Here is a 23,272-nt window from a genome sequence, read left to right on the forward strand (position 1 = left end):
GCGGATGGTGTATACGATACTCTGATGCTGCTCTCCTTCCCTGTTTCTGTATATTTCTGTGGCAGCATTACAGCGTCACATAGAAGCCCCTAATGTTTACTACAGCAAGCTGTAAATAACGCTAAAAAGTGTGATGATAAGACGTCCCTGTCATTGTTTTGTTAGCATTAGCAGTTGCACCGTCTTCATATGTTAGCGCTGTGTGCTCGTTTTAGATCCTTGATGATATGGCCTACGTGATTTAATTTAAGTCTAAAGTTTTCATTAGTCATTTCATTTTGCCGTATTTGTCTCTGAAAAGACTGAATTAAAATGCATTTCGTGACGTTAGCTTGGTGCTAGCGTTAGCTCGGTGCTTGTGTTAGCTCACTTGTTAGGGTTCTGCCGGTTCATCTTCATATTCATCTCGCTCCGCCGGGTCCGACTCTGGCTCTAACATGTAAGGCTGGATGGACAAGTCTTCTGTTGTTGACATTTTGTAAATAACCTCTGAATAAAAAGTTTATGCACCGCTACATAATCGTATCTCTTCTATCAAACTACAAAAATGGCCGAACAGGGTGGAGTTGAACCGAGTGTCACCTCTGCAACCTGGAGAGGGGGTGGGGTATGAAGTGTCTCATTTGCATTTAAAGAGACCGCACCAAAACGAGTTGCTCTCAGAAGCACATCAGAAAAGGGGTAGAAAAGGGGTGGAGCTATAATAATGAGGAATTCAGACCCAAGCATTGCAGTTCAGCTTTATATAGACCACAACTGTATGATTTATATGTAAAAAGGAAGGATTTAAAGGCATGATGTGTCTCCTTTAAACAATGTTGAAATTTCTCGTTTTCCAGCTTAAAATCTGTGGCCCACTTGAGATCAAACTGCTCCGTATTTGGCCCCTGAATTAAAAGGAGTTTAGTCTAATGTGTGATTGTAAAGAAGGAAAGTCGGACATACTTTCGGTCTGTTTCAGGCGTGGACACTTCACTGCTGAAGCCTAACGATTCCTGAGGACACAGACATGGAAACATGCGTCAGGCCAAGGACTGTGTAAAATATATACAGTAAAGGCATAGGGGTGGCTTTGATGTGAACTTTGGTTTTTTTCTTTTGCTTTGTGCAAAACATCTTCTCCTACCTGGATCTCAGTACGAAGCTGTAAAGACGTGCTGCTTGGATCCTGTTTATCCTGCAAAAAAAGATGAGGTCAGACATTAGCGTTGCAGAAAAAAAAGACCCAGACGTGTTAAAAGACATGTCACCACATTAATGTAGGAAGAGGTTCCAGGACACACCTGCATTTCAGGGAATGCACAAGTATACGTGTAGCAAAACAACCCACATATCAAGTCTCGACTCGCGTTAGGTACCCAAACCTGCCATACTTGTTATAAAGCTACCTCGTGCCACTGGGCAGCAGCCGTTAAAGCAGAGCCGTGGCTTTCTGAAGCAGAACAACAGCAGATAAAAGGTGGCTCCAGGAATTCCTCAGAGTAATTAGAGCGAAGTTGGTGCCCACCTCCCTCTACTTAAAGACAACACCTACTGATCTGACCATGTGACTAAAACATACCCAACACAGTGTGGTCAGTAAAGTCAAGGTCGTGCTTTTTGTTACGTGTAACATTTTATTAAAAAGGAGTGGACGTGTGAAATTAATCTAGCATGTCAACTGTATAGGTTCAATATAGAAGGAGAGAGAAAAAGAAAAGGATGATGAAAGAAGATGAAAAAGGAGAAAGAAGACGACAAAGATAAAAAAGAAGACGACGGAGATGAAAACAAAAAAGAACAAGACAACAAAAAGAAGACAAAAACGAAAGAAAACAATGAAAGAAGATGAAAAAGAACAAGACGTCAAAGAAGACGTTGGTCGACTATTTTATTTTTTATTACTATTTTGTTTGTTTATTGTTGTTTTTTATGTGTTTTTTTTTTTTGTAAATTGATTTCATGGTGTAAAAGAACAAATTAAATAAGATTATTTTTCTGAGTGCATCCAAACACAGACCGTCCCTTTAATAAGACACACTACAGAACTCACTCACACGTGCTGTCGTCGACAACGCTTGACTCCGTGACTAATATATTTATTTATTAAAATGTACTTGTGACGAGAACGTACATTTATAAAGGTAGACAAAATTCTTTCTTTTTCCTTCTTAACCATTTATTTATCGTAACTCAAATTTAACTGGAGATTTATTTTGTAGGTTGTAAGTAATTTGTTTAAATATACAGAAAATAAACATTTGTTTGTTTCTACAAAGGTAATAACGGTACATTCTGAGTTTAAATGGTTAAACACAGTTAAAGGTTAGATATTACGGTTCTACCATGACAAATCTATTACAGTATAATAAAACTAAAACCAGTCTTTATTAAATTACTGACGGCACAGCACACACCACACAGTCTCCCATCCTCCTACATTAAAGAGGATGTGAGAGCGAAAGCAATCTACTGCTACCTTTGTGAAAGCGTGGGCACACACACACACACACACACACAACCACTGTGTGTGTGTGTGCGATTGAGTTGTTGGAACAGGTCGAGTAAAGCCGTGTGTGTTTAGAGGCATTAAGAAAGGATCAAACAGTCCCTACTGTGTAAAACCAAACAGGAACAAGTGTTTTACGGTCATAGATGAACACCAGCTTTCTGACTTATGGGAATCACAGAATTCCCCCGGATAGACAGAGTAAATAGACTTTTCCGACTAGGCTTGATTTACTTTACCTGGAAGCTCCCAATAAACCTCAGAGTCGTCTGTTTGATCACTTTTTTCAACATCTCAGTTCTTAACTGACTGATCTTTAGGAAATTGGAAAACGTTATGTTTTTCAATTTCATTCCGATCGGATCCGGATCGAGCATTTCATCCCGATTTTTCTAAAACAACTGTTGGGTCCGCAACATTGATCTATACACTATGGTTATTAATGTAGATATAAAGTTATTCCAAACCTTTAAAGAACAAGTGTCAAACTCAAGGTCCGGGGGCCAAATCTGGCCCTTTAGAGAAGGGGTTCTACACTGGTCTCACCCTGGGACCCACAAAAAAGCACGACCAACTATTTTTTAGAATTCAACCAATCAAATTTAGTTTTGTTGAAAACACACATGTTGAAAATCTTTTTTTTTTTTAAAAACATACATCTATATATTTCCATTTCATGCCCGTCTAAAGAAACGTTTCTTTCAAAATAAAAGACAACTCCAATATGAGAGACATCTTTTTTATTTTACCAGCTGACCGCGACCCACCCAGCACAGGTCCGCAACCCATCAGTTGAGAATCGCTGCTTTAAAGCATCAAATGTGATAAAAACATGAAACATTTAGTAAATAACCAACTAATTCAGCTATAGATACAGTATCTCAGCCACTCTGAATCAGTTGTTACATCACGTGGACAATCTCAAAATATTACAAGAATTAATAGATATAACTGAAAGTGAAGGGACTGATATACTCACATATTTTACATCATTTATACATATATGTGCAAACCAGGTCACATTAAAGAGTAACTAAACCCCTGCTTTCTCCTCACCTGTCACTAGGAGGGACATAAAAAAAACAACCTTGATTATGGGCGGGGCTTCTGGAGCAGTTAAGACACGCCCAGTCTATACTATAAAATCTATGCTATGCTAACTAGCTACTCAATACAACCTCTCTATATTCACTCATATCAATCCAACCTAACGTACTCACCACAGACAGTAGTTTTTATAATAGGGGCGGGGCTAAGAGTGATTGCGACGTGGGATGGTCCCAAAACGTCACATGATCTTGTTCTCAGCCAATAGCAGAAATCAATTATAATATCCTGTTTTCAACCCATAAAGTTTGCACATACAGGGATTTTTTGTTGATAGACAGATATTAAACATAAGATCCATCAGTTCAACTATTTAAATACGACCTGATCTTTTCATCTTTTAAGCTAAAAAACATAAACTTAAAGACAAAAAAAAAAATCAACAATCCCTCTAATTTATTTATTCTTCAACACACTTCCTTATTGTGCAAGTTAACATCCAATTTCTTATTTTCTCTGGAAATAATTAAATTTCTAAAGTCTACAAATCCCACCAAAGCTTTTACTCCCTATTTGAGTTTCATGTGTGCAGAATAGAAGCCGAATGCCAACCCTTACGTCATATTTCCTGTCATTCTTCTTGGAATGTCAAGTTATTGAATGTCAGAAAGGGAAGAGAAAAAAGAAGCAAGAACTGGTTTCTCTTTCCTTTTTAAGACTCAATAAATCTCAGTCTCTGAGACGTTCACACTTCCTGAAAGAAAGGAGAAGAAAATCTAAAAATGGGAATGCATAATCTGTAAAGAAATTCAAACAATGCCCAACAATCTGTGTACCTTTTGTTTTTTGGTTATTTCGTTTCAAAACCAAATAAAAAAATAGAAAAACATGATTTTTTTTTTTTTTTGGTTTTATTAATTTAAAACCAGAAACAGGAAAATGGAAAAACCAAACAAGCAGCGTTTTTCTGTTTTCAATTAAACCTGGTTTCGTTTGTGTGATATTGGTATTTTTACAAGGAAACTAGGGACGAGATCTTCATGTTTTAATCTCACCACACAGAACGACCCACAGACAGACTTTTATTCTGCTGCGTTTGATAAAAAAATCATCTTGTATCATGTTGTCCACCTCACACTGATGGTAAAGAAGTGTAATTTGTGTGTCCATGGCGTTTCGTTAGAGTTATTGATGCTGGAAGTCTGAATCTGTGAATATCTGCAAACTTTACCAAACAGTGTTACGGTCCAAATAGTATCCAGATAATCTGGTGACTGGGCGGAGTTTTGCTCCCAGTCCAGACATAAAAAGAAACAACGCATAAGTCACATTACTGGTGAATTAAAACGTTATTAATACATAAATAAATCAATACATAAAAATGGATTTTACGTAAAACATGGACATGATGTGGAATCAGAGGTGGTGTAATGAATCTGCTGGTGTTCCTGGTTTCTTGTAATCAACTTCCGTGTGTGTTGACGGCTGTTGTTAGTGGTATTTATAAAATAAACATTTTACTGCCCTATTGTTCCTCACACCAGCCTCACAGTCGATGGTCAGTCACCAGTTTATTTTAATACTATTTGGATCATAACAGCTTTTTATGAGCTAAAACATCCACACACTGAATGAAAACAGTTCTATTGTGTGAAGAGACCTGGTCCAGGACCTGGGGAGGGAAACCCGGTGCAGCGGACTTCAGCTCTTGCTCTAATTTCACCGTAAATATCACACAACAGAACAAGTTAAAAAAAAAACAAACAGAAAATCAGAAAAAACGCTGCTTATCTGTTTTTTTCTGTATTTCATCAGTAAAATCAGTAAAACAAAAAAAAAACCCACTGTTTATTTGTTATTTTGATTTGGTTCTAAAATGGAATAACCAAATAATGAAGGGAACACGGATTTTCAACCCTATCCAAAATTCATTTTAATCATTTCAGAATTTTTTTTTTGAATTACCTTTGCACAGAAACTTCCTCTGGATACTGTTTGTACATTACCTACCAGATCATCTCTGAAATCAATCACCGTTCCCTCTTTTGACATTGTTTATCAGCTCACCAAATGTCATTTAAATCCATAACTTTTTGAGATGCTAACAAACATCCACGCTGACAGACATAAACATTAGCTCCTCGGCTGAGGTAATAAATAAGCTCCTCCACACATTCACTGAGCCTTAAAAGACACAGAGCAGTGTTTCAAAGCTGAGCTTCTTCTTCAACATGAAGCTAAATCTATATTTGCTATACCTGCAGATATTTGAGATGAATTCATTAAGGATGTTAAGTTCCTGTAGACCGGGAATTTTCTACCATGTCAGCACATAATCATAACCGAACGTATCTGACACAGATTTTAAAAGAGAATATTATATCAAGAGTAGACGTGTGTGTGTGTGTGTGTGTGTGTGTGTGTGTGTGTGTGTGTGTGTGTGTAAAATATCTTAGATCTAAGATCTCACAGCCCACTCCCAGAGGATGTGCTATCCTTTAGTTGAACTTTCCAACATCCTCTTCACACGCTTGCCCCTACTTACCCCCCCCCCCAAAAAAAAAAAAAAAACTAGCACGATACCCAATAACGTGCACGTCTTTCTCTTACGCTACATGTTTCAAACTCGAGGCCCGGGGGCCAAATCCAGCACTTTAAAACCATCCAAATCGGCCCGCAGGGGAAAGTAAAAATGTCTGAGAAAACATGAATCATTGTGTGAATGACCAAATTATTCATTGTGGATATTTAGGGTTCCAGAGGTGCGTAAAATATCTGGCAAATTTTCACGAGAACTGAAGCTTCAACTTTTCAGGGGAATTATTTATTGAAGTCAAGCAGAAATTGGAAGTAATTTTAAAATTACTGCATCATATCCAAAAATAAATATTAGCATCCATGAAAAATATTACATTAAAATAATATTTTTTCAACAGACTTATTTGGAAGTAGAAATTTACATTTATTCAAGTGCAAATAATGTTGAGTTTCAATGAAATTGTCACTAAATAAATAACACTACAATATTTGCAGGGGTTGGAAGTCATTTTTACTGCTTTTTTTTTTTTTCCAAAATTCTGCTCAATCCTCAAATTATGTGACAAACTTTCCCCAAATATAATAAATATAGTCACTACTTGTCACTTGTTGCTTGGATATTGTCACTACATAATTTTATATCATTTATACATGGAAATGCAAGCAGCACTAATGTTGAAATTGTTTGATTCTCAACCTCTGCGGCCCATTTCAGATCAAACGTATCCGTATTCGGCCCCTGATATAAATTGAGTTTGACACCCCTGCCAATTGTTGGGATCAATTAGAATTGTAACTGGTATTTAATTACAATTATTATAACGGACTAGTGCCCCTGCCTTATGGTGTCCAATGTGGGAAAAAATAATTTCCTTTCTGAGAAAGAAAAACTATAAAAAATGACAGACAAATTTACAAACGACAACAAATATGCACAGAAATGATTCCAAAATTACAATAAATACACAAAAACGACTCCACAACCACAAATTGACAACAAAAATGCACAAATATACTCTAAAATGAATGAAAGATTTACATAACGACAACAAAAACGCACAAAACAACAGCAGAAAGAAAACTAATTGACTCCAAAATTACAACTAATATGAAGAAAAATTACTCCAAAATCAAAAATTGACAAAAAAAGACATATGCATAAAATGCATCACAAACTGACCACAAAATAACACCAAATGACAAAAATGCTGGTAACTAATCATAATTGAACAACCCTGCCTTACGGTGTCCAACGTGGGGAACATTTTTTTCTCATTCTGAGAAAGAAAATCTATAAAAAATGACAATTTTACAAACGACAAATAAAAAAGCTGAAAAAGAACAACAAATATACACAAAAATTATTCAAAAAATTACAATAAATACACAAAAACCACTTCACAACCACAAAAATGCACAAAATGACTCAAAAAAACAAACAAAACGGCAACAAAAAGAAAAAACACACAAGTAAAAACTCGTAAAATTAATGAGAAACGACAACAAAAACGCACAAAACGAAAACAGAAAGAAAACTAAATGACTCCCAAAAGTTACGTGTAAATAATTACAGGTTATGAGGTTATCATTATTCTGTCTATGATGCAAACGTAGATGAGAAAAAAGAAGGCCAACCAGGTGGTTTAGGGGAGCTTTGCCACTTGGCATGAACACCGTGCTGTTGGTAAAGCCTACAAACTCATTTGTGTTGTGACACTGACGCATGCCACGCACCCCTGTGCAGCTGGAAAACTAAATATCTGAGCACAAAAGGTGTTCAGACAAAACACACGCCCATCTGCAAACTCTGATACACCTTTTCTCCTCTTTCAAAGCTCTGTCTGTGTGTGTGTGTGTGTGTGTGTGTCTGGGTGCTTCCCAAAGAATGATGCATTCCTCAGAGCAGACGTGGGCGGTCCTCGCTCTCATTTTTGTGTGACCCCCCCAAAGTAAACTCACAAAATGACTTCTAAAAAACACGCAAATGACAGAAAAATACTTTTGACAACAGAAATACACAATATTACTCTAGAAACACACAAAACCGCTACAAAAAACACAAGAGGAAAACTATTAAAATGACAAAATGACAACACGTATAAACAAAAATGATTCCAAAATTACAACAAATAGACATAAATGAGCCCAAAACAACAAATTGACAACAAAAATACACAAAAATAGTACAGAATGGCAACACAAACACAAGAGAGAAAAAATATTAATATGACAACAAAAATGCACAAAATACCACAAATTGATGACAAAAATACACAAAGAGCCTAAAACCACACAAAAAGGCAACATAAAGAAAAAACAGGAGCGAAAACCTTTTAAAATTGCAGAAAAAAAAATCAGAAAACAACAAAAATGAACAAAATGACAACAAATATGCACAGAAGTGACTTCAAAATTACAATAAATACAGAAAAATTAGTCCACAGGCACAAATTGACAACAAAAATACACAAAATTATTACACACAAAACTGCAACAAAAAAAACACGAGTGGAAAAACTAGTTAAATGAATGAGAAATTTAACAAACAACAACAAAAATTCACAAAACAACAAGAAAAATTCAGAAATGACTAAAAACTCACAAACAACAACAAATAAAAAGAAGAAAAATTAATAAAATGCACGAAACGACAAAACAAATAGAAACTGAAATGACTCCAAAACCACAAATTGACCACAAAAACACAAAGCAACAACAAGAAAATGCATAAAATGAGAGAAAAACCACAACACAACCACAAAATGACACTAAAAACACACGTAATGGCAACAATTACAAACAAAACAACATCAAAAAGACACAAAATTAGACTAAAAACATACAAAACCCTATGTTTATCTGAGAGTGAAGTAACATCACTGCTTAGGAATTCTGAGACAAATACCAGAAGTATTACAAAATAACAGCAGATGATAAAATGACAACCTAACAGTGAGTGATGAATGAAAAAGTCCAATAGAGCACAGAGGCAGTGTTTGAATGTTTTTCCACAGGAATCTTAAAGAAACAAAGCCCTTTGCTGGAGGTTTGGAGTAAAAACAGGTTTGTTTAATATGTCCACACTGTAATCCTAACCCAGCAGAACTGACCCACTTCTTTAACAGATGAATATCAAACCAGCAGCAGCGACACATTAACAACAGTGGGAGTCCTCGTGGCAAAACTAAACACAAGTCTGTACAGGAGTCGTCAAGATACGCAGCGTGAAAACAATCACCGAGCATTCCTGAGGAATTCTGAGACTCAAAAAACTACATTTATTTGGCCTTGAAGAGCAGGGGTTTTCAACCTTCAACCCCCTTTTCACTTTTTACCATTTTCTGCAACTACACCAAACTTGCCATAAACACAAAACAGGCAACAAAGAAAACCAGAAAGGAAAAACTATTAAAATGACAGAAAAATTTACAAAACGACAACAAAAATATACAAAAGGACAACAAATATGTAAGAAATGACTCCAAAATTACATTTAATACTCACAAAAAATCCACAACAAAAAAACTAATAACATATCTTTTGAACAAATTGAGTCCATTTTGGCTTATTTTTTACCAAACTTGCCATATTTTAACCTATTCTATCACTTCCTCTTGCCATATTTTTGCTCCATTTAATGCATTTTTCTTCATTACTCCCATTTCTACCACTTCTCCATCACATTCCAATGACTTTTCTGCACATTTTTTCCACTTTCAAAAACCTTTCCACCACTTTTCCACCTAATGTCACATATGTTAACCCATTATTGTCACTTTTAACCTTTTTTCCACCATATTTTATGCTTATTTTTGCCAATTTAACCACAATCATGATTTGTCATGCCCATTATTTGCCAGTTTAAACTAATTGTTCCAATATTAACACTAAGTCTGAACCCTTTTTACCACTTTTTCTGTCTGTTTTAACCCAATTTATTTCGAATTAAAACAAGAATTTACATCTTTAAAATTGCCCCAAAAGAGAGAACCCCTGCTCTAGATTATTGTTTATTCTTAACTTTAAAGACGTGACCACAAACACTGCTGTGATGCTCATAATGGTTCACACTAGTGCACAGAAATGTTTTTTCTCACAACCACAAACTCCTAAAGGAGCCATTTTGTCTTTGATGCACGTCATCTGTTTAGTCAATGTGGTGAACATAAGACGCGACTGTTTTATACTCTTTAAAACTTTTAAAGAACTACATTTTACCCAAAAGTGTCACATTTGAACTATTCAGTCATGGGCAGGACACACAAAGAAAGACTTCATAATTAATCCAGTGAGGAAACAATTGTCTTGTGGTTTGCATAGAAATTACTTTAAGCAAAATGTACTTATATTATTCTCTAAATATAACCTAAAAACACCCTTAAGTAACCTCAAACAAAATAACCAAAAACAAACAAATGACTCTAAAACCACAAAATAACAACAAATGTACACAGTTGGCAGCAAAAAGAACACAAAAAAATATTAAAATGACAGTAAAATCTACAAAACGACAACAAAAATGCACAAAATGACACAGAAATGGCTCCCAAAGTACAACAAACACATATTGACAGCAAAAAATTAACACACAAAAGTAACACACAAAAATTGGTAACATGGAAACACGAGAGAGAAAAACTATTAACATGACAGAAGAAAATTGCACAAAATGACAAAAAATATACACAAAAATGACTTAAAAATCACAATAAATACACAGAAATGACTTAAAAACCACATATAGACAATAAAAATACACAAAATGACTATAAAAACTCACAAAGTGGGAAACAAATAAAAACCAGACAGAAAAACTATTAAAATGACAGAATAATTTACAAAACAAAAATACACATAATTACTCTAGAAACACAAAAAAATGGCAAAGAATTTCCAGAAATAAAAACTACTTAAATGAAATGAATAATAAATTATTCAGTCATGGGAAGAACACATAAAAAAATACTTAATAATAATAATCCAAAACAAATAGATAAAAATACAGTAAAAAAACAATTTGGGTTTGAATATAAATTACTTTAAGCAAAATGTACTTATATTGTTCTCTAAATATAACCTTAAAAACACCCTTAAGCACTGAAAACAAACCAAAAGGAACGTTTTCCTTTAAATCTAACCTCAGTGTCCACTTATTTAATTTATTTCATGTAACTGCTCCAATTTAAACTCACATTCTGCTTTTTATTCTTTTTTTTTGCCATACATAAACACCAGTACATCATCAAACCATTACAATCCTGTGGGACGGTCCTCACGCTTAGTTCTTACGGGTTCTAATCCACATCCTTTATTTGTGACGGGAATGTTTATTCAACTCTTATCCTCCCAGACGACTAAATCCAACACGACATATAGAAAGAACTGAGCCAGGAAGTAAAAGCATCAGTAGTCATCACAGAAAAAGCCTCAGTCATCACTTCCGAATAGAGAGATTAACACAGGGGGCGGAGCCTCATACCATCACACTGCAGAGTAAAAAGAAACAGTTACACTTATAAAAATACATTCATCATTTAGGGAACCAAAACTTCAACGGGGCTTTCTTTGTTTTGCTTTTTATTTTAATCATTCTGCTGAAAACAGAGTTGCACTTGTTTAATTTGGGAATTTTCAAAATGCAACATTGTAAGTACTGTAATAAAGGGATTGTTAAACAATATCCAAGCAATAATAAGTGACGGATAGGGATGTAATGATTCACTCAACTCACGATACGATTTCATTCACGATACGATTCTCTCACAATTTATGGGACTGTATACAAATGATGACTGAAAAATATTCCTTTATTTTTGGGGGGGAAAAAAATAGAAAATACTGTACTATTTTCCTTTTATATTTAATTGTCAAAAGAATCCCTTGATAAACTATTCAAAACAATGCAATTTAACTAAAAATAAATCTTGAATGAAATAAATAAAAAAATAATACAAATGAAGAAGAAGCCTATTAATTTAAATTCTGGTTCTATAGTAAACAATGCAAAACAGCATAATAGTTTGTTTTTCTTAAAGTGCAACTGAAGATGTATTTTGTGCACTGTATTTATGTCAGATATTTGTTTGGACCAGCAGAGGGCGCTGGTAACCCAGTGGTCGGTTGGCATGCAGATATTATTGCAGTGAAGAAGAGATGCTATGCTAGCAGACAGAGCTAATACAAAAATGTGACTTTTACAGATATTCACGTAATATTACAGATATTCTTTCGGTGCTAAATGGTAAGGAATCATTTTTGAACATGTTTAAGAGTAGAAGGCGGCCAGAAAGAAAGTAGTAGCAGATTCTGCCTGTTGCCTCCGCTTCTGGACAAGAGAGGATAGATATAGCGCCCTCTGCTGTTTAAAAAAAGTACTGCGATTCAATTTTCAGAGAAGCTATAAACACGCTAAACATTAAACGTACCCATAGTCTGCCACTCATTGGCCAGTTTAGCTCACGTAATAGGTGCACCACGTGACTTTAAGTTCCGTCAGTTATATTTTAGCTCATATTTATTTTTAGCTAACCCTTTTATTTTAGCCCTAACTCTAACCCAGGAAATACCCTAAATGTTTTTTTTTTCCGTGTATGTATTTTTAAAGGTGGAAATTGCCTTGTTAAATATGATAAAATGAAAAATTTTATATGTCAAAAGTGGGATTCGAACCCACGGTAGCAGAAGGAAGAAACCTTGAGTCAGGCGCCTTAGACCACACAGGCATCCTGACACGGTGATAAGAGGCACATTACGCTTATGTAGAAAAGGCTACGTTTAACGTATCTATAGACACTTTCTAACTTTTATTAGGCTATTTATTTCAGACTGAGTAATTGTGATTAATGCTTAATGAAATTTAATTGTAACCCGAACCCTGCAAGATCTTCACATTAAATTTCCTTGATTATGACCAATTGTAATTAAATTTTTTGTAAATTTTGTGTAATAATTTGAGGAAAATGGAAGGATTTTCAAAAAAAAAATTAGTTAAAAAATGATTTTTTTTTTTTTTTTTTTTTTTTAATGGAAAATATCCAGTAGGTTAATGGTTTTAACTTTACTCACTTCTTGTTTGTGTGCAAAGACCCAGAAAGTGGTCAAAAAGGAGATAAGTAGGAGAAGTAATGGAAACGTTGACCCAGGTTTATCAACAAAGACTAACTGCCTTTGTCCTTAAAGGTTACAACATGTGAGCTGTGAAAAGGTTAAAAAAGGGTTACATTTGACCTATAAATCTAATGTAAGTTTGACCAACCAGGGGAGTTAGCGTGACGCCTTTAGCATTCAATTCAATTGATTTCAGGCTGTTGACCTTCCACCGATCAGTGCTGATTCTGTTTTCTCAAAGTACGAGTAAAGACAGGAGCTCTCCAGGTACATATTGTTAAAAAAATGCTTTGAACCCACGAAAACCCCAAAAAAGTTCAATCAATACGAGTGAGTTTGGAAGCACCAAATTGAGAGTTGACAACAAAGTGTTGTGTGAACCCAGGCTTCTTCGCTGGAGCTGCTTCGCTCTTGTTTTCCGACGTTTGGCTGCCAAACTTTCTCAGAATGACAGGACAGCTGCAGGCTCTCACATTCTGCACTCCGCCCCTTCATCTCCTATTCATATCCTCTGCTTTTTACCATCAATTCACACTATCTGTTGCTCTCTGCACATAAGAAGTCCAAAAAACACACAAAAAAGAAAGGAATTATTATTTTAATCAAAATTCAAGCTATATGCAACCAACCCAATCAGTAGTTTTGAATCTGCAATGAAAAATACTATGTAAAAACTACTATAAAACAACAAAAATACACAAAATGACAACAGAAATACACAAAATTAACCAGAAAATACAAAAACAACAGAGGAATTTAGAAAAAGACAACAAAATACACATAATGACTCAAAAAATGTCAGTTAAATAAAGAAAAATACACAAAAAGACAAGGTACCACACGGAAATATATAAAAGGACAACAGAAATAGACAAAATGACAAAAATAAAAGTTTAATTCCAAAAACATACACAAAAGACAAAAAAAATCATCATAAACATGAAGAAAACAACAAAAATGCACAAAATTAACCAGATAACACAAAAACATCAGAAGAACTTACAAAATAACTCAAAAAAACATGAAATAATTATAAACAAATACACAAAAAGACAAAAAAAATACACAAAAAGTATACAGACTGACAACAGAAATACATAAAATGACAAACAAAATGTTAAAAAACAAAAACATACTCAAAAGACAACAAAACATTCACAAACATGTATAAAATAACAACAAAAATACACTAAATTAACCAGAAAACACAAGAGGAATTTACAAAATAACAAAAAAAGACAAAAAATATATAAAATGACAACAGAAATACACAAAATTAACCGGAAAATATAAAAACAAAAGGGAATTTTAAAAATATGCAAAATGACTCAAAAACCTTTAGATAAATACAAAAAATAAATAAAAATAAATAGAAATACAAAAATGAAACAAAAAAACTATAGAGGAATTCGTAAAATTATAACAAAATACACAAAATGACAAAAAACAACAAATTACAGAAAAATAAAAAAATTAAAAAAATACACAAAAATTGGATAAAATGAAACGAAAAACAGAAAAAACTACATAAGAATTCATAAAATTATAACAAAATACACAACAAACACATAAAGTGACGACTGAAATACACACAATTATCCAAAAGATGACGAAAAATAACGGACACATTCACGAAATAACACAAATACACAAAAATAACTCAAAAAGCACCAAAAACACACACAAACCCTTTGTTTTTTCCTGTGTTAATGCTCCTATTGGTCATTATTCTAAAAGCTTACATGAATGGTGGTCATGTGGCCCTCAGCTAAGATACAATCACAGTTTTCCATCTCTACTGTGTGTGTGTGTGTGTGTGTGTTGACGGGGGGGGGGGGGAGGAAAGTAAAGCTGCTTGTGTAGCTTCACACGTACACGTCTCCTTTGAAAAGGCACCAATAGCATACCATCACCTATTGGCCTGCAGCTTGGCAACCCAACATGGGTGCCCCAGTACCCTACATCTTTAGAAAAACATCCCCAAAAACTCCAACAAGCACAAGGAAAGCAAAGTGTTTGGTTTGTTTTTTTAGTATTAAAGTAAATATGTGGTTTTGTAAGAGTCTGATTTACCAAGTCGAGCTCCTGTGAGACGCGTCGTTTGCGCAGCTCCTCCATGCGGTCGTTGACGTCACTGAAGCAGGTGTTGTAGTAATCAGAGTACTCCTGGGCAAGGTCGTCTATGTTGCCCAGAGAACCATCCTATAAAAAAGCAGAGGATATGGTTTAGACAGGAAGCAACAACATCCTGGGACCAGAAGAAGAAGAAGAAGAAGAAGAAGAAAAACTGCTGCTGCATTTGGAAATATCATCATTTCACTGCAGATATTACTTTCTACTCTGCAACATTCCGGTGTAAGGGGAAAAATGGAGGCGGCAAACAAATTAGTGACTATCATTTTCCACCAACTTCAGCACTTCCACTTCTTCCAAAATAACATTGCAACATTGGTACTTCTTAGGAAATAAAAACCACATACAAGCCTTTAAAGACATAAAATAATGTAGCCTGAAATGATCATGTGACTTATTCTGACTTATTTACACACAGACGTAAGATTTCACATCAATAGTTTCAATGGCAAATGAGAGATTTTTTTTTATTCAGCTCTTAATTTCTAATTTGTTCTGTTAAAAAAACATAATTTTTGTTTCACCAAACAAAAACGTACTTAAAAACTAGCGTTAATTTTGACGTTTTATTCATAGTGGCAACAAATTGAGAGCAGAAATACACAATATTTACCAGAAAACGCAAAAACAACACAGGAATTTACAAAATGACAACAAAATACACAAAAAACATTAATTTATTATTAAAAAAAATACAGAAAAATAAATAAACTGACACCAGAAAACAGTCAAGACAATTAAAAATACACAAAAACAAAAAAGAAATTTACAAAATGGCAACAAAATACACAGAAATTATATAAAATGACAAATTCTGCCTTAATTTATTATTCATATATACATTTTTTATTCAGCTTTTTTTTTTTTTTTTTCACATTTTAGTCATAGTCTTTGGATCTAAATACAACTGAGTTTTAGTCAAAATTTGGCATCAGGACTATTTCACTATTTTAGTTATTTAAATTCCATTAACATGAATTGTCTGCTGGTTTGATTTATTCAAAATGAATCACATATTATTCAATAAAAAGACAAAAGGAACTTGCTGGAATTATTACGCCGAAGTCAAGCAATCAGCAGACACCTCTGTAGAAGACTGGCAATTGACAGTCTAAACATTTCAGGAGAACAAAGTCAATTTCTTTAAAAACAGTAAACCTTAAGATATCATTCAAAAAAAAGACAAAAAGAACTATTGTCATTAGTTTTTATTAGTCGATGGAAATATAAATATATCTTGATATATTTATCATGAACATGTGACTCATAGTCTAGTTATTGCCACTTAGAAAAAGTAAGTGACGAAAATGATGACAGAATTAAAACTGCTAAAAATATGATTTCCTGAAAACTCAAGCACGTCATTGTTTTTTGTGTTTCTGGGTTTTGTGTTGGACAAATCTCAAATCAAAGATGCCCTTTGCCTCCTCAGACAAAACTCTCAACTCTAAACCATTTGACACCAAACACATTTTTCCGGTCCGCCGTAGTTTAGATGAACTCAGTTCCTGCCTTTGTGAGAAGACGAGGAGGAAGCTACGCTCCTAGCAGTCATTTGCTAACTTCAGAGACCTCATTCTTCACCACAGTGCAGTGTATTACTAACACAGGAGCAAAATGTCAACGTCCAATGTAGGGTTATATAAAAAACCTAGCCATAAAAATCAAGATAATCAGGCAATAATTAAAATAAGTGTAAATTACCCAATCAGGCAGAGTTGAGGTCAATTATAAATGTAATCACGTAGTTGATAATTAATTACAATTATGGCACAATTAGTGAGGATGCAGGAGGCTAATATATTCAACCTTTTTAACTGTATAGCTAATGCTAGGTTAATGTTATTGCTTGGCTAATGCTAAATTGGTGTTAATGCTAACGCTAGGTTAGTGGTAATGCTCGGATAATGCTATTGCTAGGTTACTGTTGATGTTAAGTTAGTGCTAATGCTAATGCTAGTCTAATGCTATAGGTTATTGCTAGGCCAATGCCAATACTTGGTTAGTGTTAATGCTAGGTTAATGCTAATGCTAAGTTAGTGTTAATATTAGGCTAATGCTATTGTTAGGCTATTGCTATGCTAACACTAATGCTACATTAGTGCTAGGCTAGTACTAATGCTATTGTGAAGTTAATGCTAATGCTAGCTAATGCTAAGCTAATGCAGTGCAAAACGAGCCAGCACCTGCATCTTCACTTGCCATTTCTTCAGGAAATGAAATATTCAAGTTATGATAAAAAATGATGTTGCTGTTGCAATTGATATTTGACGTTGTAATTGCCGTGAAAATTCTATTAAAATTGTCAATTATAATCTAACGCAAAACTGGGGAACCATTTTATAGTTTTATGTACAGTTCTACACATACATAGGTAACAATTATTAAAATAAGTTTCATATCAAGTTTTCCCACAATTTACTATTCAAATGGAGGGGTATACTGACACAAAAAAGGCTCAAACGCACACCCCATAAATATTAAAACTTCTATACTCATTGATTAGGAAGCCTAACAAGGTAACCAATAGATAGGAAAAAATAGATGATTGTTTTTAGTGTATTTTATATCTGATTTAGGACACACAAGAGACGCTAACAGAAAGCTAACATTTGGTTATTTAATCCAGGCTCAGTAATTGTGATTAATTGTAATTGAGAATGTAATTGTAATTGTCTGGGGATAAAAATATTTGGAATTGAATTGTAATTGGGGAAAATGCTGGTCACTGTAATCGTAACTGAACATGGATAATTGAAAATGTGATTGTAACTGAAAAATGTACCTAAATTGACCCCAACCCTGCAATCAAGTGCATTGGCGACGTAAAACTTAGCTCATTCTTGGTGAGAGCAAGTATTCCATTCTGCCAGCATCAACCAACTGTTGAATATGTATTAGTGTTGATCTAATCTGTGCCAGGCAGACGGCTAGCATTGAGTCACTGAGCACAGAGTCTGAACAGTCTCTCTCAGTCTAGATTTCTCCCCACCGGACCTTTCTATCCCTGTGCCAGGCCACCAATGAAAGGATAACTGTGAGTGTGAGTTAAAAGTGCCCCACACACTCACTAAAGAGACACAAAGTGGGGGGGGGAGGGATAAGGCTTCCTTTAGACCTGCTCGTGTTGTCCAAGAAGATGCTGATTAGCATGCACGCACATGGATACGGATGACTGCGAAAACATCCGATCAAAACAAAACAAACCAAGGCACAAAGAAAAACACAGTGATGCAGTTGATTTTAGGTGTGTGTTAAACACATTATTAATGTTTTTTTTACATTTAATACATCAGGTAAACTTAGTGCCTCCAAATTCCTGTTTTAGAATTTCTAAAATTCCGTTTCAGTGTTTACCCGTCTCTGCGTCACTTTACACTTTTCCATTTTGTTTCCGTTTTACCATCTTTCCCTGTGTAGACGACTTTACTAACTTCTTGAAATAGTACCAAACATTGAGCTTAGCGTTAGTTCAGTCAATCAACCAACAGCCCAGATTGGCCCCCTATTGGCCAAAGCTCCCGATTGACAGCTGCCTCATACCTCTTCAGCAAACATCTCGCAACCCACCTCTACCCCAACTCCTCCATGTCAGCATGTATCCATCTAACTAGGTGTCATTTCGTTATCATTTACATCTGCTCTGCTCTGTTCCAGGGGGTTTCTGCTAACCGCTCTCCTTGCTTTAGCCTTTTAGCTAGGGCTTATGGAAGGTCAGGGAGGAGTGCGCTGCCGGCCTCCGGCTTTCCCCGTAGAGCACGCAGAAAGGGCAAGGAGGTCCCGGAACAGACCCATTCTGCCAAATATAGGATTGCATGCACATCAATGTAAAGCGCTTGAAGGCGCTATATAAAATCCAATGCATTATTATTGAAAACAAAATTTATTCTGACTAAAGCGGTCCTGACTGAAATGTCTTTTTCTATGCTTCAGAGATTTACATAAATGGGATGTTGCGCTGACATCATGCAAGATTACGTCAACGTTAGCCACAATGCTAAACACTCGGTAGAGAAGAAATAAGATGTGAGGTGGTTTCAAAACATTATTTGTGAATTGTTTAATTACTGCAAATCACCCTCACAAAATCAAATCCGCACAGTCATGTGATTTGAGATGTAATTCTTTTGCAGAACTAATTCTTTAGTTGAACTAATACACCATCAGCTAAACCTTGTCTTTGTACCAGAGCTTTTTCAGATTTGGTAATTATCTGAACCGCTTGTTCATTACAACACATTGAAATAAAACACTTCAGGTGAAGCTCTGCATTCTTTTTCAATCACAGGATAACACAATTACTACTTGAACCTAAACACGTAGCAAAAGGGTTTTGAAAAATAGCGTGTAAATGTGCAATTTTTCTTCCAAAACATGCATGCGAGGCATTTCCGTGTCATGTTTGGGGCCGATTTTAATTAAAGAGAGATAAAAAAAAAATACGTCGGATTGCTAAATTCCTAATGCTCAACCAGGTTAATCGGAAATGAGACACTAGCTTTTTCCTGTATTCCTCACATTAACTAAAACTTTCCTAAATCATTCACCAGATGCTCCAACCAAAATAATTCAAAACAAGTCTATTGAAATGAGAAAAATGAAGTATAAACAAAGAGGTAAAGGTTCACCATTGTTTAACTTCTAACACTGGAAAACAAGTGGGTCTTTGCTCTCTTAAGGCAGTTGGTTTCTAATCTGATCTTTGTATCAAGACGTTGAGAAAATATGGATTGCTGGGATTCCTTAAATTCTCTAGAAGAAGGGGTGTTGGCATTAGCTTATAGGTGTTGAGCACAGCTGAATTATAGAGCTTGTAACTGGACACTTTACATACTGTATCTGCGCTTTCTAAGACGGCACGTGAATTCCTGTCTGTTAATCCATTACGTGGAAAAGGGAAGTTGAGGCACGAAAGCCAGAGGGTTTCTCTTGATGTTGTATTTTTAAGATTGTGGAGCACATAAAACGCAAAAAGGGAAACAAAAGTTTGTCAGAGGGATTTAGGCGCAACGACTTGATGCAGCTGTTGGTGGAGAATGTAGGAACCCAAAACCATCATCCAAAACCATCATCTAGAAGTTCATCAGTAGACCAACTTTAACTATCGCATTTTCCTGTCTCATGATATTATGAAGCAACAGATAACTGTTAAATATACCTCGTCCAAACATTCTTTTAATTGTGAATCTACCTAATGCTTCAGACAGTTGATAAACACTTCCAGCTTCTTCTTGGTAGAGTCAAGTAGAAACTAGGTGATGTAAGAGTGACTCCACCCATACTCTGAGAGAAGCTGATTCCTTGTTTTGACTGGAACAAGAGCAGCAATATTCACACAAAATAATATGACACTCAGGGGAGAACTTTGGAATATATTTACTAGTGGAGATTGAGCATGTGTCATGATGAGCTAATAATTAGCACTCATTAAACACCAAGCTATATTCTAATTTCATTTACATGTCCATTCGTCTTTTAGCCGGCCAAATCCAAATTCAAAAACCAGTGTTTAGTGAATTACAAAGACCAATTCTGCTACTTTTTTATAGTTTCTTGTTGGGTTTCATTTTACAGTAATTTGAGCAGAGGTGAAAATAATGGATTAGCAGTACAAACGTTACTGTTATTGAGTTGCTTTTATGGGTACTTGTACTTTTTTGAGTATATTTCTAAATCAGTAATTTCAGTACGTTTTAAAAGAAGTCAAGTAGTTCGACACATTTCTACACCCAACCGTTACGAAGTAAATGATTTTTTGTTTTTGTTTTAAAATGATCAACGGTCATTGTGGTACAACAAAAAAAATGAAATGACCAGACAACAATCAAATGCATCACATCATAGCCGACCAATCAGATTAAACGTAATAAATGGAGCCAGAACAGAATTGAATGGAGGTTATTTTCTCAATTTTAGAGTTCACAAACTTAGCTAAACTTAAAGCCTGAACATTTTTCATATTTTGCATTGAAGTATATTTATATTTCTTATATTTTATTCTTTTTAAATAATAGTACATTTTGACAAACATTTTATACAGATGACTGAAGAAAATAAATTAAGTTCCAATTGTGCAAGATGTTTACTGTATGCAAGAGAACCGTGGCAAGATTTATTACCAAACATAAACGTGGGGGTAAAAGTAACTAGTAACTTTTACTTTGAGTACTATTTAATTGAGCTTCATTTAAATTGTACGGTGAGGTATTTTATGTATATGACTTACTTGTACTTGAGTACAATTTAAATCAAGCAACAGTACTTCTACTTGAGTAGGATATATCAGTACTCTTTACACCTCTTTATCTGAGTCTTCTAGAGCAGTGTTTATTTTTTAAATTTTAATTTAAGGAATAAATGTGGCTCCATTGTGTCATTTCAGCTTAACTGTTTATCCAGCTAAGAAAAGACCATTTCTCAACGTTCCAAACCTGTCTCTTGTAAAGTTATTAGAAATTCTACAGTCAGCATGGAAAAAACAGATGAACGGGGTTTCCATATGTCCTTCCTTGTGTTCTATAAAATCACATCCAAGATGCTGTTCCCATTTTTCAAGTCACTATTGGTTCAAGTCCACATCATGTTGCAAGGAATTGGTTATAAACCGAATATTGGAACGTGTTTGTTCGGCTTGAGATCACACTCCTTTGTTCATAATGATGGGGGCTTAGTTCTGCCAGGACTGAATTGTCGTATACATAGCACTGACTATTGTTACATGGCTGGTCTAGTGACTCGTCTGTGGTTTAAAAAAACAATGACTACAGTTTACAACATGCCCAGCGATCTGATGTAATGTGGGAACGTCACTAGCTCGATGACTTTCTTTCAGTAACATAATATCAGGAAAGGAGTGGCAACTTTTGTTCAGAAAAGATCATAATAATGGACTTGAGTTTACCCAAGTCATAGACACGCTAATATTAAAACCAACAAGAGGGCAAGAAATTCTTTGTTACAAAATAAATTAGTTTCTCCAGGATTTTGTGGCCAATTTCTGTGATTGTTGTGGCAAAAGTTGTAGCTTTATTATTATTAGGCTTTATTATTTTCTAAAGATTTGCCTAAACTGGTCAATTTGCCAAAAAAAAAGATTGCCTTTGAATTATTTTACAACAACACAGAAAATAGCTCAGATTCACAATAATTTTAGAAGATATGGATTATTTCCATTACATTTTAAATGCGTCAAGTGCAAACAATACTACATACATAGAGAATCTGTTTGTTTAAGTTTTTGAAACAAAAACAAAAAAATGAATAAATGGTTATTTTCCTGTGAGAATTTCATCAATGCACTCATGACTACAAACAGTTAAGCTGCAGAAGAGTCTCGCGTGTTCATCTTCATTTGTGAATTTGTGCGTGGAAATACCACCAGGGGGCGCCAGCACCAATGACATTTGCCACTGCTACCGTTTTAGACGGTATCTGTGATGAAGCTCTATCAATAGATCATCTATAATAGTAGAGGTTTAATCAGGATATTTTCTTTAAAAGTTCTTCTCAAGCAGCAGGAGGTCATTAAACACTTGCGTTCGTGAGACACGTTTGCCGCTATTATGCTCAGAAAAAGTCAGTTTGGCTGTTGTGAGACAGTCTGTAACCAGACTAAATGGTGATTCCAGTCGAACCGGGGGACTCCCGGCGGCTGCCGGTTTCAGAAGTTGATGTGGCTTACACAAGGTGAACGGACTTCAGCCACGTTGTGCCGCTGAATCAACCACAATCTTTAGTCAGATTGGTTAAACTTGCAAAATTTTGCAAGGATTGGCTGAATTTGCATTAATAGTTGTGATCGCAACATTGCGAATTCCTGGAGGGTCTGATAATTGTCAGTATTTCCTTTTAACTTTTATACTTTATTACGGTAGTTACAAGCCTGGGTACAACATGGGTAAACAAATTGTCTTGTACCGCGTTCCTAATTAAGTTTTCTTTGCATTTTCAAACCATGTC

The 23,272-nt window shown here is 35.0% G+C and overlaps 1 protein-coding gene across 5 annotated transcripts in view; it reads right to left on the reverse strand.

Moving 5' to 3' along the window:
- The window catches only part of sash1a (SAM and SH3 domain containing 1a), a 270,649-nt gene that overhangs the window by 41,187 nt on the left and 206,190 nt on the right, over positions 1-23,272 (reverse strand). For 4 of the 5 annotated variants that reach the window (XM_028439240.1, XM_028439239.1, XM_028439242.1 and 1 more), the window contains exons 2-4: positions 15,254-15,382; positions 1,127-1,177; positions 946-995 (exon numbers count right to left, since the gene is read on the reverse strand). In XM_028439240.1, coding sequence (XP_028295041.1) covers positions 946-995; positions 1,127-1,177; positions 15,254-15,382 — 230 coding nt within the window. Of the gene's footprint in view, positions 1-945; positions 996-1,126; positions 1,178-1,283; positions 1,305-15,253; positions 15,383-23,272 lie in introns of those variants that run through there. The other variant, XM_028439243.1, reaches the window with a different exon arrangement.

The sequence above is a fragment of the Gouania willdenowi genome, chromosome 24 (assembly GCF_900634775.1).
Source record: "Gouania willdenowi chromosome 24, fGouWil2.1, whole genome shotgun sequence".
NCBI classification, from domain to species: Eukaryota; Metazoa; Chordata; class Actinopteri; order Blenniiformes; family Gobiesocidae; genus Gouania; species Gouania willdenowi.